Source organism: Eurosta solidaginis, chromosome 3, assembly GCF_040869045.1.
Source record: "Eurosta solidaginis isolate ZX-2024a chromosome 3, ASM4086904v1, whole genome shotgun sequence".
NCBI classification, from domain to species: domain Eukaryota; kingdom Metazoa; phylum Arthropoda; class Insecta; order Diptera; family Tephritidae; genus Eurosta; species Eurosta solidaginis.
This window is the reverse complement of record NC_090321.1, coordinates 154,899,092-154,918,264: the sequence shown is the minus strand read 5'-3', so window position 1 is coordinate 154,918,264 and position 19,173 is coordinate 154,899,092. Positions and strand designations below refer to the sequence as shown.

Sequence of the window (19,173 nt, the reverse complement as noted above, 5' to 3'; positions counted from 1 at the left end):
TTTTGTCCGTGTCAAGCGCGAAAATGTCGGCATAATCTATGCAAAGGTCAAGTAATTTATCTGGAGCATGTTGAGGTATTTGATTTTTGAAAATCGAAATTAGTTTTTTCGTACGTTTGTCTTCTGTTTCTGTCTTGTTAATTTTATAAACATTGTAGTTTGAAAGTTTTTCTGTTCGAATGCTGTTACCTTTTACATTTGACATCATCCGTGGTGTTTATGACTTTAATTATCGGATTACTGGAATTAACAATGCACCTGGCTGTGAAAACACCTTTTTCAATTTCCTGCGAGTGCACCAAAAGTGGTTCGGGTGAATCTCCTAAATCAAAAAGTCTGAATATTTCACATCTTGGTGGAATGATACAACTGTCGCTTTCTGTTCCGTGCAGGATTGGTATCGTGACTTTTTCATTACCTACCCAAAAGGAAATACTATTTCTTTCATAATTAATAATGCATTTGTTAATTTTCAGAAAATCTTTACCCAGTATGCCATCGGATGGAGTATTAAAGCCTTCATTTACTACATGTAAAGTATGTTTAATAGAAAAGTTTGAAAAATTTAAATTTACGGTAATTTTACCTAAAGTCAAAACTGAATTTGAAGTGACACCGGTAATGTTAATAATGTCGATCGTATTTAAGGAAATATTTCTGCTTAAACATGATATCTTTATTAAATAAATGTCCGCTTGAATGTCTACTAGGAAAGAACAAAATTTTTGTGACTCGTTAAGTTGTAATTCAATGAAATCAGAGTAATTGAAGTTTAAACAATAGATGCCTATTGGTGAGGGATGTTCGCTTACTGGCTTAGTTCGTCCTCCCCCAGTGTTCGCTCCTGAGGGGCGCTGGCGTTTAAGGCGCGAACGTTTGTGTTTCGACCTCTACCGTTTGACGATCTTGAATTGTTGCTTCTATTGTTACTATTATTTGTATTTGAATTGAAATTTGAATTTGGACGCGTATTATTATTTTTGTTATTCTGGTATCTATTTCCGTTATAATTGCTATATCTTTGATTATTATTGCCGTTATAGTTGCTGTTGTATGCAAATGAATTATTGTTTCTTTAACCAGTATAGCCGCGGTTTGGGTAAAAGTCTCGATAACTACCACGTGAATTTCTGAATGTGTTGTTACCACGTGATCGAAAACCTAAAACCTGACGCTCAGTTACTTCGTTGTTTTGTTCTACAATTAATTTTGCTACCACGTCTTTCGGATCTGTAAATGCCGTTGAGGCTAAAATGGTTTTTACTAAATTGGATTTTGCGTTTAAACGACACACGTTAACAGTTTGTTCGACTGCCATTTCATGAGCTTTCGCTTGAGTGATCCCTTCAATAATAAGAGACCGCTCAAGTGAGTCAGCTAAATCTTCAACTTTTTTTGAAAAATCTGTGTAATGTTATTGCTAACGTGCAACGCTGCAATTCTCCCTGCTACAACTTTCGAGTTGTCTGGTTTGATCCTACTACGTAGAGCTGTTTTAATTTCATTGACTGAAGTTACTTGTGTTGGTATTGCTTCACGGGCTTTACCCTCTAGTTTTGATTTTAAGAACGCTATAAAAGTATCAGTTAAATCTGCAGTAGCGAATTGTTCAAGTAATGCAATTTTGTCTATAAAAGAATAAAGTGCAAGAGGATCACCACTGTAGTTTTCTCTAATAGAATTAGCACATGTGTTAATAAAAATTCTCTTTTCCTCTGGTATTGCCATGATTTGATCGTTAAGATCTGGAGCTGAATTAGCAGAAGGTGAGGCCACGTTTTTACTATTTGGATCGTTAAGATCTGATTTTAAAGTAAAAGAAGTTGAAGTTAGTTTTGCACTATACATATGTAGTTATCAGAATAGCCCAAATAATTCAGTTCAAACTATGAAATTAATGAAGTATTTATTTGAATGTCTGAATTCTTTGAAGCTGAAACGTTGAGGAAAAAGAAAAATAAATTTTGTATAAGAGAACTGATTTGCAGGTGAATAGTCACTAAAGAAGTATTTAACAATTTATTTGAAGAATTAACTAAAACTGTAGTAACCTTGTATAGAAAAATCTTTAAGATGTACTTGAATTTAAACTTTGCACAAAAGTATATAGGTATTAATTGGTAACAATCTCAAAATTGTTGTAACTTGTTCAAAAGATCCATTTATATTCACGCGTTGTAAAAAAAATCGTATATTTTCACGGACGCACCACTTTATGTAAAAAAATCTCGCTTGGCTTTTCACGGAACCACCGTTTATATAAAAAAAATTTTATTGGTTTTTAGCGGAACCGCCGCATATATCAAAAAAAATTTTATTGGTTTTTAACGGAACCACCGCATATATCAAAAAAAATTTTATTGGTTTTTAACGGAACCACCGCATATATCAAAAAAAAATTTATTGGTTTTTAACGGAACCACCGCATATATCAAAAAAAATTTTATTGGTTTTTAACGGAACCACCGCATATATCAAAAAGAAATTTCATTGGTTTTTAACGAAACCACCGCATATGTATATCAAAAATTATCAATTTTATAGGGTACTAGCAGTCTGTACATCTAATTCACTCAGTATGATATTTTGCTGAAAAATGAATGTATTGAAGAAATTCTACCTGGGGTAAGAGAAATCCTTAAATGGAAGATTTGTGAGAGGTTAAGTTTAGAATTTAGACGCACGCACCGTTTTATAAAAACAATCCAGGTGTTTTATTAATAGAGACACTGTTGTAACCAAAATCTAAAATACATTATGCGAACGCACCGCATTTAATGAAAATTTTAATATTTTGTACACATACATGTGTTTAGTAAAAGACGTAGGTAAAGGAATGTAATACATACATACATATTAAATACATATTTTCTGCTGCTGGTCTTTGCTGGTTCCTACTGGTGCTTGTGCCTTGGAAATATGCCACACGGTGGGTAGTCGCATGTACCAAAATCGTCATCCCGAAAAAAGAATGTATGCCGGAATAAATGTAGCGTGACTTTGCGTTGAAGTTTGTAAAAATGTTATATTCAGCGTATTGATATTGTTAAATTGCAAAGTGGTGTCGCGACTGACTACCACATAAAACTTATTGGCAGAGTTGGATTAATCCTTTGCTAGGCCAATCTAATTTTGGCTACATCTTCCTAACCCCAAAAATTCGGTAATTCCACCATTTTATTTTTCGCACCGCGTGTTTCGATGTCACGGTCGCCATTTGAACTCTACTTACGATTTTGTAGAGTGAACTTTGGATGGATTATTAAAGCGTGGATGCGCTCAATTATGGGCACAATTAATAACCGTATAAATAAAACTTTCGTGTTTCACAATTTAATTTTAGGTTTTATTTGGTTTCCAATATCTTTAATTTACAACGTTTCACCAATATAGTTTTTTGTAAGTTCAACTTACTTTTTCAGCTGCCAAATTATAATGGCCGAGCCACTCACACGCCGGGTTGCATTCGCCCGTGCGAGCGTGTTCGGTCAACTAGTACATACATCAGCTGATGTATGGTTGATGTGGTGAGTTGTTCTTAGGGTGTCGTTACATCACGCTGAGTATATAATGTTCGGTTACACCCGAACTTAGACACATTTACTTGTTTTGTTTATTAATATATTGTTTAATTTTGGCAGCAGCATACTCGTTCCCCTTTTTTTCAGCCAATGTGAATTACATTGTTACTTGTGCGGCCAAAATTCGAAAAACTATTAATATTAACTAGCGGATAAACGCGATGGACACTGTAAGTCTATGTGAGGTCTTTATTGACCTGCCAGTTCAACCCAATCGGCGATAAAATTCTATCAAGATAGAATAATTTTCTCACGCATATGACCAGGGGCAGTTCAGGCTTTTACCAGTCCTATGATTTTCTGCTGGTTAGACTATTTAGATATTGACGGTTATGTATATGCAGACAATGAGAGAGGCGCCAGTGATAAGGTTAAACTCTAGTAATTTAAAATAGCTCCAAAACACTGGGCTTAAATAACAGTCGATAAGTCAAAATTCCATAGCGCTTGCAAGCTGGCAGCATATCTCACAAATATGGCTCGCAAAATCATAGGTACTTAACCTACCCGAGTTATTGCGCCAAAAGCCGATTGAATGAAACTGATTTTTAAAACATATAATAAACAAAATTAAATGCAAAGCGCGATATCCTCCGAAGAGATTTAAGGCCGAGCTTCTCCTCCATTGTGTGTCGTGCTACTTTTTAACCTTCCTCACAAATTGGCGGGGCGGGACCTACATGTTCCATGCCAACTCCGAGCGTCATCTGCTAGGCAGATGAATTTTTACTGAGAAGCTTTCGAGGGGCGAACCCGATTGGAAACACTTTTTTTTTTTCAAAATTTTTTATGTAACTTAGCGATTAAGTTGAACCCAGTACCTCGGTGTGGTAGGCGAAGCACGCTACCACCACACCACGGCGGCCGCCATAACTTAAGCATTTGATATGCGAGAAAATAATCTCTGAACTTTTTACATGTGTACAGTGCCAAATTATATAAACGCACCTTTAATGCAAAAGACTACACAAAGCATACAATTTTTCGATGATCCCATAAGTATTTTTGTTAATTAAGAATTGCGTAAAAAGCTAAATATGAAAATTCTTACCGGCTGTTTTTTCTTTCTTTTGCTTTTCCTTTTCGTGATATGGAATTTTCGTAGCTAATTCTCCAGACTGTGCTGCAGTTGAAGCTCCACTTTGACCAATATCCAATGAGTCCCAATCCATTCGTCTCTTTCGTGTTCCACTACTTGAATAAATTGTCTGTACGTCTATAATTTGTGGTCCAGGTGATCCCTTTGATTGTTCGTCTAAAAAATATAAATATAAAGTGTTTCACAAAATTCGTAGTTTGGATTTTTCAGATATCGTCACATGCAGAAAAATGTATTTCGAGCTTTTTACGTCAAGTGTTCCCAATCGAGAAACTTCATGTCTCCAAATTCAACCAAGGTTAGAGAAAATGTTGTCATTGTAGGGTACATGATCTGTACAAAAGGAGTGACCAAATTATGAGCGGATTGCAGTGATACAAGGTGTCGAAAATTGGCTATTTTTCCTTGCGATTTTTTTTTCAATAAATATTTAGACAACCAAGCTGCAAAGTACTAAAAACAGTTTAATTGGTTCTTATAGTACTTTTTTCGTACTTTTCATTAAATAAGTATTAAAATAAAATTTGATCAATTTAGGTATTTTTTTAACCTTTTTCAATTATTGTAACATTATTCAAACTGAGCTTCGTTTTTTTGTGACCTGCGCAGAGTAGATGGGAGTAGATGTTTTTTATTTTAAGTAACACTAAAGAAATCCAAATCGGGTTGCATTGCAAAAATTAAAGAAAAAATTTAAATTCTAATTTAAAAATTATTTTGCGCAATGTAAGCCGCTTCGATTTCTATCATTGTTGCTCCAAGTAGAGCCCATGTACTTCCTTATAAAATGTATAGACCACTTTGTGGGGCAACGCCAATTTTTATGGTTTTTGGACTTTCAAACTGAAGCTTTCAGTTTCCATCCTGCTTCAGCATGAGTGCTTCAGCATGAAAGTAGTCTAAAAACCCATAAAAGTTCACGTTGCCCCTCAAAGTGACCTGTAACTTTTTACATGGGCTTTGTTTGGAGCTACATAAACCGACTAGGTTAGATTAGGTTGAACTGGCCGGCCCGCGAAGACCTCACATAGACTGAATGAGTCCATAGTGTTATCAGAACTTTGTTTAACGACCAACCTGAAAACCTTTATCAAAAACCGGGACCTATGCTATAAAATTACTCCGTCCTCTTGGCAAATATTATAGATTTGACAGCTGTATCACTCATCCTCCTGCCCTCACTTCCTACTTCTGCTATCACTGACCAGGTCTAATTTAAAGGCATGCGACGCCAGAAGGCAGTGTCTAGTTAAAATACAACCCTTTTTAATGATAGGAACAACTTTGTTAGTCTAAGGTTATAAGACCTACACATGATCTTCGACACTTTATAGCCCCGCGTAGAGCAACCCCGCCTTCAATTAATGTCGCCCAATCTAATTGGGATGTATACAAGCTTCCAGGGAGGCATCCTTTTTAGCTAGTTCATCAGCTTTTTAATTGCATTTCGAACATAGATGTATGCTTCTCCCTATCCCGATTCCTTCCAGGGATTACAAAACCTCTTGCACTCTCTTAGATGATTGCTATGCGAGATTATTGCCTTAGTTGCTGCTTGGCTGTCAAATAAAATTTGACTTTGCTGGAGTTTAAGCTATTTTCTTCCAGTGTTTCAACTGCTTTGGTTACGGCTACTACTTCCGCCAGAAAAGCGCTAGAGTAATCTGGCATCTTGTAGGATCCGTTTATTTCCGGATCTGAACAGTATACTACAGACATTGGAATCACCTCGTTCGCCATTTGGGAACTCTTGCGCCAACCATTCACTTCCAGGTACGCAACCGGGTAGTCTGATCACCCTGTAACTGATCTCCGCATTGGCGGTCTACGCGACATTAAATGCATCCCGAAGCGCCCGATCCACCAACGAGCTAATTGTTGGAAGGCACTTTCCACTTGTAATAATTGCAACGTCATCTGCGTACGCTGTGGCCTCATACAGCCCCGATTGTGAAGCAGTCTTCCTGCAATTTAACATACAGCATATCCATCCGGTTATGGCTCTATGTACTTCAATGTAGAGAAGACAACCCATGATCGGCCGTTTATAGACATTGTTGGAAGTCTCGACAATGTCTACGAAGACCCCCAAGGCATATTCCTTATATTCTATGGCTTCCTCTGTATTTATAACCATCTATGCAGTGCCGTGTCTACCGACTTGCCTTTAGTGTATGCATGTTGTGTTGGGAAAAGCAGTTTTTCATCCACGGTGGACTTTATGTACACATCTATCAACCTCTCAAAGGTTTTGAGCAGAAATGACGTAAAGCTAATGGGCCTTTAGTCTTTGGGACACATTGGACTGATGTTCCCCGCCTTGTTATATGTAGTCATAAGCGTCTTTGTTAGTCATTGGACACCTTCAGTTCCCCCACAGTCGCAATTTCTTTGGGTTGTCCAGTTTTGTTTTTACATGTTTCTGAAATTTCTCCAAGTTCGTTGACTTAGGGTTTCTAAATCTTCTTCCTTTCTCTACCATTTTTAGGAGGGTGCTGAAGCTGATATACGCATTGTCGGAGAAGGACGGTCTAGCAAGAATCATCCATTGATAACGTTTCAAGCTCAGAGCTCAAGAACATTGCTGGATGTTGAACATACACATATAGGAACACTTCCCCTGTTGGCTATCTGCAAATTGGTTTGCAGGATGTAACAAAATAGACACTTGCCTCTATCAATCCTATTACCTCCACACCAACCATTGTGGTGCGCATTTGCATCCGTGCATCTTGTACTGCACCAGTGGTGCCTCCGTAATATTGGCCATATAGCAGGATGCCAGGATAAATGCCTGCTTATTCTTCTGTTCGACAGCCACTACTACGAGGTCCTCAGTAGTGTAATTAGGCAGCATATATGATTGTAGCTGTTTCCTTACCATTACTACAGCTCGCACCCGTCCTTTCGTTTGCGCGTAGTAAACGCGAAATCCGCGCGCTAAGCCCAGAAACCTTTCCTCCCGATGAGAGAATTTGCTCCTGCATCAGCGCCACGTGAAACGAACCCTTCTCGCAGCACCATTGGGATTTGTCCCGCGGGGCTCCTTTTCCTGAGGCTTAAATATTGTGTTGGATGTTTCTCTGTGCGGCTCGCTGCGTATTTGACTGTTAGTTCTCATTGTCCTTCTCTGACACCTTCGTCGCGACGTTCGCGTCCTCCATCTGCCCCTTTGCTTTTAGGCTTTCGAGGCCCTCTTCGACTTCGCCCACATATAACGTGTTAGGATTGTTATCCTTGGAACTTCTTTTTCCTTTGTCGGATATAAATTTTATTTATTTATTTATTTATTTCGCCAATGAACAAAAGATTCTTACTGACTACGCATATACTGGTAACAATAATGACTTATACAATTAAATAGAAAAAAATTGTTTAATGTAGTTTAAGACAATATTTTTTATGACTGATACCGTAATTTCCGTAAGTGATCGCCCAATTGGTACATTTATAGCATAATTCGATCTGACAGCGGTCAAGTAAAATAAATCAGAACGCCTCAAATTTCTAAAAGGAATTTTGAACGGTATTTTCCGAAGAATATCACAACAATCTACCACGCCGGTAAGGACGTTCAGAATCAAAGAGCAAGATAAAAGTAATTTCCTATCCACTAGAAACACGGCCGTAGGATGCTACCTTGAGGAACTCCTGAGCTTGCATGAAAATCCCGTGATATTACATTTACTAGCTGGACTCTACAGTACCTTCCATTTAGATACGATCTGATCCATTCGAGAAATATGGAGTGAAAACCCATTAATGCTAACTTTTTTAATACAATTTTATACGACACCGAATCAAGTTCCTTGGAAAACTCAATTTGAAACCCACCAACAAAACTCATGATGCAATATTCTGTAAAAATAGTAAGATTAGAAGAATAGAAGTAAAGGACCATCGGAAAATTTTAATTAATCAAAATATTTATTACAATAAAACATTGTCTGCTACAGAAATTAATCTAAATGAAAAACTTAAGACACAAATTAACAAAAATATACAGAAAAACGGGCTGAGAATGAACAACAATTGGCTGATAAACAAAACCAACATCGATATACCCCAAGATTTGTCGTTGGGTACTATCCATGGGGAAAAAATTCCCTGTACCGGTAACAAGGAAAACGTTCTCACCGATACACTAAATCGCTGACTTGGAACAGAAGATTCGGACAATAGGCGACGAACGACAAAAACATAACGCCAGATGCGAGGTAGCAACGAGAATCAACACTTTCAGGAGCAAAATTAGGAAAGGTCCGAAAGAAAAAATAATACTCAAATGGTTGGAGAACAGGAAATAATTTATTAGCAAACATAATGACGATGTAATTGTAACCAACGCCGACAAAGGCAACAAAACTCTCATAAGGTATAAAATGGACTACAAACTAAAAATGCAAGCCCTCCTAAATGATAAAAACACTTACAAAACCATACGAGACGAACCAATACAAAAGTTACAAAGGAAAAACAACGAAATCTATAAACAACAAAACATTGACTTGAAACAAAAAAATCAAGCTTGCATGGAATGCAGCCACTGCGCCTAGGTTATATGGACTTCCAAAAGTCCATAAAAACAACATGCCTCTCCGTCCGATCTCTTCATCCGTTAATGTACCTTGCCACAATCTCGCAAAAAACTATAATGTAAAAAATTTTTTCCAAGTAAAAGAGAAACTGAAGAAAACGTAAGTCGTCGATGATGAATTGCTTATATCCTTTGACGTGATATCACCCTTCACAAACATCCCCATTCAGCTAGCAATCCCAAACATAATGCAACATTGGCCAATTCTAAAGGAGCACACCTCTCTAACCAAAGCCCAGTTCCGGACAATTATTGAATTTTGTCTAAGGGACAACAATTATTTCAGATACGATGGCACTATTTATCGACAAAATAAATGGAATGCCAATGGGAAACCCCCTATCTCTCACAATAGCAGACATAGATAAAATTATTGACGACAATTTCGCTGAACTTGAATCTTACGACATATATATTAAATACATAGTTAAGTATGTAGTTGATATATTAGCCATAATTAAGAAAAAGGACGTGGAAGTAATACTCAAAACCCTAAACTCACAACCCACGAAAATACAATTCACCACAGAAAAAGACAACAAACTGGCCTTCCTAGATATTGATCTTACTAGGCCAAACGAAAAATTGAGAACGAATTGGTATTCTAAGTCCATAGCGTTATCGAGTATGATAAACTACCACTCGAACCATCCATGAACCCAAAAGAAGAACACGGCAATAAGCCTAATAAGAAAAATTATGATGTTAAGTGATCAGGAGTTCCGGAATGAAAATGAGTTGAAAATAAAAAATATTCTATACAATTACGGGTACCTTAATGAAGTCACTGAGAAGCTAATAACTACAACAATTAACAAAATTGAGCATCCAAATATTAACACACAAAACAATAATGTACGGGAGAGCATAATATACACAGGAATTACATACATACCAGGCTTAGGTTAGGTTGAACTGGCCGGTCCATGAGGACCTCACATAGACTGATTGAGTCCGTAGTGTTACCAGAAGTTTGTTTTAACGACCAAACTGAAAAACCCTATCAAAAACCAGGACCTATGTTATAAAATAACCCCGATCTCTTGGCAAATACTAGAAGCTTCCTAGGACTTAAGCCACTTGCTGCTTCTAGATCCTACAGCTGTATCACTCTATAACCGCACTGCGTTACCCAGCCTTAACGCACTAAACACACCCCTGAGTGCAAATGGCATCGCTGTCAGCTGTTGCTGAACAGCAATGCCAATTGCACTCAGCAGGGCCAATTGCATTTAGCAATGAAAAAATGATGACCGCTGAGCGTGGGTGAAAAACCAACCCGAGTGAATTCGTTGTTAGACATTTGCAGTGACCGGTCGTGACCAAACCCAAACTAAAGGAAAAAACCCAACGTAAAGTTGAGACCAAAAGAGAGGTTAAAACCAAAAGTGTATTTATGATATGTTTAAACGAAATTGAAAGACCAGTTGTGAACAAAAAGAATAAAAGTCTAAGAACAGCAAAAGAATAAATTTAATTAGGGTTTATCATAAGTAAAACTGAAAGTGTAAAAATTTCAATAATCAGAAAAAGAAATTAGTTAAATAAATTGAACAAAAACTAAACCAAGTCTAATTAATTTGGAACTAAGAAAAAGGGTAAAAGGTTTGTGTATGCAGGTGGGCGTTAGGGATGCACACCCTCTAGCGTGAGTATCAAAACCCAGCAAAAATGGTTGGCGTTAAAAAGCCAACCTTAAATGGCGACCGTGGGCCGAAGGCCTGCAAATGCGGCGAGTGGCCATTCAAGCCTCCCAACAGGAGCACTAATTAAAGTGGAAAAAAAACCTACAAAAAATTGCAAAAATCGAAGAAATATTATTTAAATTTATTAAAATGTTAACAAAATTACAACAAATACACATATACACAAAAATCAAAAAGAAAAACTTAAAACCTTAAAAATTTAAAATGGTAACAAATTAAAATCCAAAAATTTAACTAAAAATTAATTAAACAAATACAGTTTTTTCCTAAAGAATTAAAATTTAGTTTACAAAAAATTTATTTAAAAATCTACAAAAAAAAATATAAAAATCCAAAAATCTTACAAAAAAAAATTAAAAAACTAAAAACTTCACAAAAAATGTTCCTTTGAAAACTATAAAAATTACTAAAAATACAAAATTTAGGAAAACCCCACAAAAAAAATTTAAAAACATTTAGAAATCTACAAAAAAATTTAAAGACATTAAAAACACACAAAAAAATACAAAAAGTTTAAAAAACCCCTCTACAAAAAAAAAAAAATTATAAAAATTAAAAAAAAAAACAAAAAAAATTTACAAAAATCTAAAAATCCAAAAAAAAAAAAATATCAAAATTAACACAAATGTACAAAAATTCGAAACGTTTGAAAGCTGAAACATTTTTGAATAACTATACTACTTGGTGGGAGTTCATGGTGGTGTTTGTGCCGGTGGCTAGTTCAGAAAAATTAGAAGAAATAAAAGCACTTAACAAAAAATATAATAAAAAGAATTAATAGAATACAGAAATAATAAGATCATATGAACTTTTATAAAATAAACAACGAACTAAACGTCAGCAGAAATAATATAATCGTGGAAAGAAAAACAACAAAAACACAAAAAATTAAAACACATAATTTGAAGACTGTACCAAAATTTTTTTTCTGTAAAAACGGCACTTGCCACGACACTGATATCGGCCCTAGCCACGCTACCAGCATAGCGGCAAACCACCGTAAGCCCAAAAAGCAACAAAACAGAAAACAACTTTCATGGGATATAAGCACATAAGAACAGTACATGGCAGAACAGCAAGCACAGCAGCAGCAGCAAAACAGCAACCGAAGCAGCAGACCAGCAGCAGCAGCAACATAACGATAAGCGATCAAGCGGCAATGAAGCGCAGCAGCAGTTGGTATGAAATAATTTTTGAATTACATAACTTACATTAAAATAAATTAAATTTACATTTTTGTCAATTTCCATTGAATATTCATTATATTTTCTATCAAAAAAATTATTTCATATTAACCTTTTCCTGAAGTTTCGACATCTACAAAATAATACATTTCAAATTATATTTCCAATTTTCAAAAATTACCGTACTTATTATTATACTTATTCAATTACATTAAATAAAAAAAAAACTTCTAATACAAACATACAATTTCCTGAATTGTACACACATATATATATATATATATATGTGGGCAAAATGTGTAAAGGTAGGCACTGTGGGACAGGGTCGGACAAAAACAGAAACTTTTTTAATCATCATTAATGGCGTTGTTGGTTTTTGGCTTGTATAACAGTTGCTGAAATTAAATACATTTTTAAAAGTTTTCTAGTTTTAGTCCCACTCTGCCCTACAGTGGGCTCCATCAAAAACAATACAAACAGAAAAAAAATAAATAAAATTTTCTTTTTTTACTTTTCATAAGCGGTGCGTTCCACGTTAAAAAAAAAAAACAAAAAAAAGATAACATGATTACAAGTTTTATTTAAAGCGGTGGTTCCGTAATTAACCAAAAAAATTTTTTTTGCGTAAACGGTGGTCCCGTAAACAACCAATGGAATTTTTTTAATCCCGGTGCGTCCGAGGACATTCATATTACAAGTGTGAAAAGATGCGGTGCGCCCGTATCTATAACAATAAAACCATACAATTTTAATAAAAGCGGTGCGTCCGTTATCAACAGCCAAATCCTTTTGCCAAAATAAAATATTTTCCTTTGAAATAAATTTAAATTAAATTACTTCAATATACATTCAATTTATCATTAAATATTCAGCCTTTCATTAAATAGCCGGATAATCCTTTCAATTTCACATCAACATTCAATTCAATTTCAATTTCTGTTAAATTCTCGTAAGCAATTTCTACAAATTCGACTTTAATTAGTTTAAATATTTCTTCTTTGTTCCTACTACATATGTTTCTTAGAAACAAAAAAGTAGTTCCCAGAATTTCAGAGCAAGACTCAGATTCCGAAAATTCAGATTTTAATTCCAAAAATTCAGATTCCAATTCCAAAAATTTTAATTCCGGTAGTTCCGATTCCGAAAATCTTGACTTTAAAAGCCCAGTTTCCGAAGGCTCAACCACATATTCGCCCAGTACAATCAAAAACCTTGTTGTTAGACTTTCTTTGTCCGGAGAATTTCACGGATTTGAGGAATTACCCGAAACACATATTTCAAATCCTCCTAATTCCGATACAAATATGGCAACTCCTGAGGAAAAAAGATCGTTTATCAGCATGTGTGCTGGTATTATGCGTGAAAATTATAGCGGCGAGCCCCTGGGTCTTGAATCTTTCATTAATAAAATTGAGTTAATCGAAGAATTTGTCGACGAAAATTTAACTGGCACTTGTATTTCATATATTAAATACAAACTCGATGGTAAAGCTCGAGAAGCGATACCAACTCAAATACTTTCAGTTAATGATATAAAAATAGCACTACGTTACCGTATAAAACCCGACAATTCCAAAGTTGTTGCCGGAAAAATTGCAGCTTTACAAGTTAATAATAATAATTACACCGATTTTGCAAAACGCGTCGAGGAATTGTCTGATTCTTTAGAGCGTTCCCTCATTATCGAAGGGATTACCCAGGCCAAAGCCCATGAAATGGCCATCGAGCAAACAGTTAACGTTTGCCGATTGAACGCAAAAACCAGTTTAGTCAAATCAATCCTCGCTTCAACCAATTTTTCTGATTCCAAGGACATAGTAGCTAAACTGATTGTAGAGCAATCAAATGAAATAAAAGAACGCCAAGTTTTAGCATTTAGAGCTCGGAACAATAACAATTTCAGAAATTTTCAAAGTAATAACTGAGGTCGAAACTTCCGAAATCAAAGTCGCAACTTTAACAATTATAGACAAAATAGACCATCTTTTAGTAACAGTAACTATGGCAACAACTTCAATCACGGCAATCAAAGGCAAAATTTCCGTTCTGGTGGCGGAAATCGGCATCAGTCTTATAATAATAATAGCAACAATAGTCGTAATAGCAATAACAACGGTTCTAACACTTCCAATAATAGAGGTAGAAATGCAAGTGTCCGAGCTTTAAACAGGGAAGCCCCTCAGGAGCGAACACTGAGGGAGGACGAGACAAATTACTAACTGATTCAGCTCACAGTTTTTCTTCTAAAAACGTTTATTGTCTTAACTTAAATTATTCCGATTTTATACAAATAAACATTACTGGCTCTAACAAATTTTGTACATTTCTAGTCGATACACAAGCAGACAATTCGTTAATTAAAATTTCTTCTCTCAATAAAAATGTGGCAATTAATAACAATGATACAATCAATATTACTGGAGTAACTACAGATACAGTTTCTACATTAGGTACTTTTACAACTAACTTACACTTTTCAAATTTTTATATCAAACATACGTTGCACGTGGTAGACAATGATTTCAACATTCCATCAGATGGAATACTTGGTAAGGATTTCCTAAAATCAAATAAATGCGATATCAGCTATGCAACAAATTGCATTTCCTTCTGGATAGGCAATGAAAAGATCGCACTTCCCATCCTTCACGGAATGGAAAGCGATATATTTGTTATACCACCTCGTTGCGAAGTTTATAGAATTTTCGCCTTCGAAAAAGACTCAGAACCACTTTTCGTGGATTCTCAAGAGATTTCTGACGGTGTTTTCACAGCGAAATGTGTAGTTGATACTAGTAATCCGATCATTAAAGTAATAAACACCACAAATAGCGTAAAATACGTAAATAACTGCAACATTCAAACAGAAAAACTTTCTAATTATCACGTTTATAAAACCAATAACCCAGTAAAACAAGATAGTCGTATTAAAGAACTTAAAAGCATTTTAGAAAAACAAATACCCAATTATGCTGAAAATAAGCTTATTAACTTATGTTTACAATATTCCGATATTTTTGCGCTAGAAAATGATAAAATGACAAAAAACAATTTTTATGAACAAATCCACAAAAAATGTGTAAAGGTAGGCACTGTGGGACAGGGTCGGACAAAAACAGAAACTTTTTTAATCATCATTAATTGCGTTGTTGGTTTTTGGCTTGTATAACAGTTGCTGAAATTATATACATTTTTAAAAGTTTTCTAGTTTTAGTCCCACTCTACCCTACAGTGGGCTCCATCAAAAACAATACAAACAGAAAAAAAATAAATAAAATTTTCTTTTTTTACTTTTCATAAGCGATGCGTTCCACGTTAAAAAAAAAAAAAAAAAAAGATAACATGATTAAAAGTTTTATTTAAAGCGGTGGTTCCGTAATTAACCAAAAAGATTTTTTTTGCATAAATGGTGGTCCCGTAAATAACCAATGGAATTTTTTTTAATCCCGGTGCGTCCGACGACATTCATATTACAAGTTTGAAAAGATGCGGTGCGCCCGTATCTATAAAAATAAAACCATACAATTTTAACAAAAGCGGTGCGTCCGTTATCAACCGCCAAATCCTTTTACCAAAATAAAATATTTTCCTGTGAAATCAATTTAAATTAAATTACTTCAATATACATTAAATTTTTGATTAAATATTCAGTCTTTCATTAAATAGCCGGATAAATCTTTCAATTTCACATCAACATTCAATTCAATTTCAATTTCTGTTAAATTCTCGTAAGCAATTTCTACAAATTCGACTTTAGTTAGTTTAAATATTTCTTCTTTGTTCCTACTACATATGTTTCTTAGAAATAAAAAAGTAGTTCCCAGAATTTCACAGCAAGACTCAGATTCCGAAAATTCAGATTTTAATTCCAAAAATTCAGATTCCAATTCTAAAAATTTTAATTCCGGTAGTTCCGATTCCGAAAATCTTGATTTTAAAAGTCCAGTTTCCGAAGGCTCAACCACGTATTCGCCCAGTACAATCAAAAACCTTGTTGTTAGACTTTCTTTGTCCGGAGAATTTCACGGATTTGAGGAATTGCCCGAAACACATATTTCAAATCATCCTAATTCCGATACAAATATGGCAACTCCTGAGGAAAAAAGATCGTTTATCAGCATGTGTGCTGGTATTATGCGTGAAAATTATAGCGGCGAGCCCCTGGGTCTCGAATATTTCATTAATAAAATTGAGTTAATCGAAGAATTTGTCGACGAAAATTTAACTGGCACTTGTATTTCATATATTAAATCCAAACTCGATGGTAAAGCTCGAGAAGCGATACCAACTCAAATACTTTCAGTTAATGATATAAAAATAGCACTACGTAACCGTATAAAACCCGACAACTCCAAAGTTGTGGCCGGAAAAAGTGCAGCTTTACAAGTTAATAATAATAATTACACCGATTTTGCAAAACGCGTCGAGGAATTGTCTGATTCTTTAGAGCGTTCCCTCATTATCGAAGGGATTACCCAGGCCAAAGCCCATGAAATGGCCATCGAGCAAACAGTTAACGTTTGCCGATTGAACGCAAAAACCAGTTTAGTCAAATCAATCCTCGCTTCAACCAATTTTTCTGATTCCAAGGACATAGTAGCTAAACTGATTGTAGAGCAATCGGATGAAATAAAAGAACGCCAAGATTTAGCATTTAGAGCTCGGAACAATAACAATTTCAGAAATTTTCAAAGTAATAACCGAAGTCGAAACTTCCAAAATCAAAGTCGCAACTTTAACAATTATAGACAAAATATACCATCTTTTAGTAACAGTAACTATGGCAACAACTTCAATCGCGGCATTTAAAGACAAAATTTTCGTTCTGGTGGCGGAAATCGGCATCAGTCTAATAATAATAATAGCAGCAATAGTCGTACTAATAGAGGTAGAAATGCAAGTGTCCGGGCTTTAAACGGGGAAGCCCCTCAGGAGCGAACACTGAGGGAGGACGAGACAAATTACAACTGATTCAGCTCACAGTTTTTCTTCTAAAAACGTTTATTGTCTTAACTTAAATTATTACTGGCTCTAACAAATTTTGTACATTTCTAGTCGATACACAAGCAGACATTTCGTTAATAAAATTTCTGCTCTCAATAGAAATTTGTCAATTAATAACAATGGTACAATCAATATTACTGGAGTAACTACAGATACAGTTTCTACATTAGGTACTTTTACAACTAACTTACACTTTTCAAATTTTTATATCAAACATACGTTGCACGTGGTAGACAATGATTTCAACATTCCATCAGATGGAATATTTGGTAAGGATTTCGTAAAATCAAATAAATGCGATATCAGCTATGCAACAAATTGCATTTCCTTCTGGATAGGCAATGAAAAGATAGAACTTCCCATCATTCACGGAATGGAAAGCGATACATTTGTTATACCACCTCGTTGCGAAGTTTATAGAATTTTCGCCTTGAAAAAACAATTCAGAACCACTTTTCGTGGATTCTCAAGAGATTTCTGGCGGTGTTTTCACAGCGAAATGTGTAGTTGATACTAGTAATCCGATCATTAAAGTAATAAACACCACAAATAGCGTAAAATACGTAAATAACTGCAACATTCAAACAGAAAAACTTTCTAATTATCACGTTTATAAAACCAATAGCCCAGTAAAATAAGATAGTCGTATTAAGGAACTTAAAAGCATTTTAGAAAAACAAATACCTAATTATGCTGAAAATAAGCTTATTAACTTATGTTTACAATATTCCGATATTTTTGCGCTAGACAATGATAAAATGACAAAAAACAATTTTTATGAACAAATCCACAAAAAATGTGTAAAGGTAGGCACTGTGGGACAGGGTTGGACAAAAACAGAAACTTTTTTAATCATCATTAATTGCGTTGTTGGTTTTTGGCTTGTATAACAGTTGCTGAAATTAAATACATTTTTAAAAGTTGTCTATAGTTTTAGTCCCACTCTGCCCTACAGTGGGCCCCATCAAAAACAATACAAACAGAAAACAAGTAAGGAAGGCTAAGTTCGGGTGTAACCGAACATTACATACTCAGATGAGAGCTGTGGAGACAAAGTAAGGGAAAATCACCATGTTGTAAAAAGAACCTAGGGTAACCCTGGAATGTGTTTGTATGACATGTGTATCAAATGGAAGGTATTAAAGAGTATTTTAAGAGAAAGTGGACCATAGTTCTATAGACGGACGCCATTTAGGGATATCGCCATAAAGGTGAACCAGGCCTGACTCTAGAATTTGTTTGTACGATATGGGTATCAAATGAAATGTGTTAATGATAATTTTAAAAGGGAGTGGGCCTTAGTTCTATAGGTGGACGCCTTTTCGAGATATCGCCATAAAGGTGGACCAGGGGCGACTATAGAATTTATTTTGTACGATATGGGTATCAAATGAAAGGTATTAATGAGTATTTTAAAAGGGCGTGGGCCTAAGTTCTATAGATGGACGCCGTTTCGAGATATCGCCATAAAGGTGGACCAGGGGTGACTCTAGAATTTATTTTGTACGATATGGGTATCAAATGAAAGGTATTAATGAGTATTTTAAAAGGGCGTGGGCCTAAGTTCTATAGATGGACGCCGTTTCGAGATATCGCCATAAAGATGGACCAGGGGTGACTCTAGAATTTGTTTGTACTATATGGGTATCAAATGAAAGGGAGTGGGCCTTAGTTCTATAGGTGGACGCCTTTTCGGAATATCGTTATAAAAGTGGACCAGGGTTGACTTTAGAATGCGTTTGTACAATATGGGTATCAAACGAAAGGTGTTAATAAGTGTTTTAAAACGGAGTGGGCCTTAGTTCTATAGGTGGACGCCTTTTCGGAATATCGTTATAAAAGTGGACCAGGGGTGACTCTAGAATGCGTTTGTACAATATGAGTATCAAATGAAAGGTGTTAATGTGTATTTTAAAAGGGCGTGGGCCTTAGTTCTATAGGTGGACGCCTTTTCGAGATATCGCCATAAAGGTGGACCAGCGGTGACTCTAGAATTTGTTTG

At 35.4% G+C, this 19,173-nt stretch overlaps 1 protein-coding gene across 4 annotated transcripts in view; it reads right to left on the bottom strand.

Moving 5' to 3' along the window:
• gem (gemini) overlaps positions 1-19,173 on the bottom strand; it is a 435,608-nt gene that overhangs the window by 320,225 nt on the left and 96,210 nt on the right. For 3 of the 4 annotated variants that reach the window (XM_067773376.1, XM_067773378.1, XM_067773379.1), the window contains exon 3: positions 4,633-4,836. The exons of the other annotated variant lie outside the window; for it this stretch is intronic. In XM_067773376.1, coding sequence (XP_067629477.1) covers positions 4,633-4,836 — 204 coding nt within the window. The remainder of the gene's footprint in view (positions 1-4,632; positions 4,837-19,173) is intronic. 4 annotated transcript variants of the gene reach the window in all.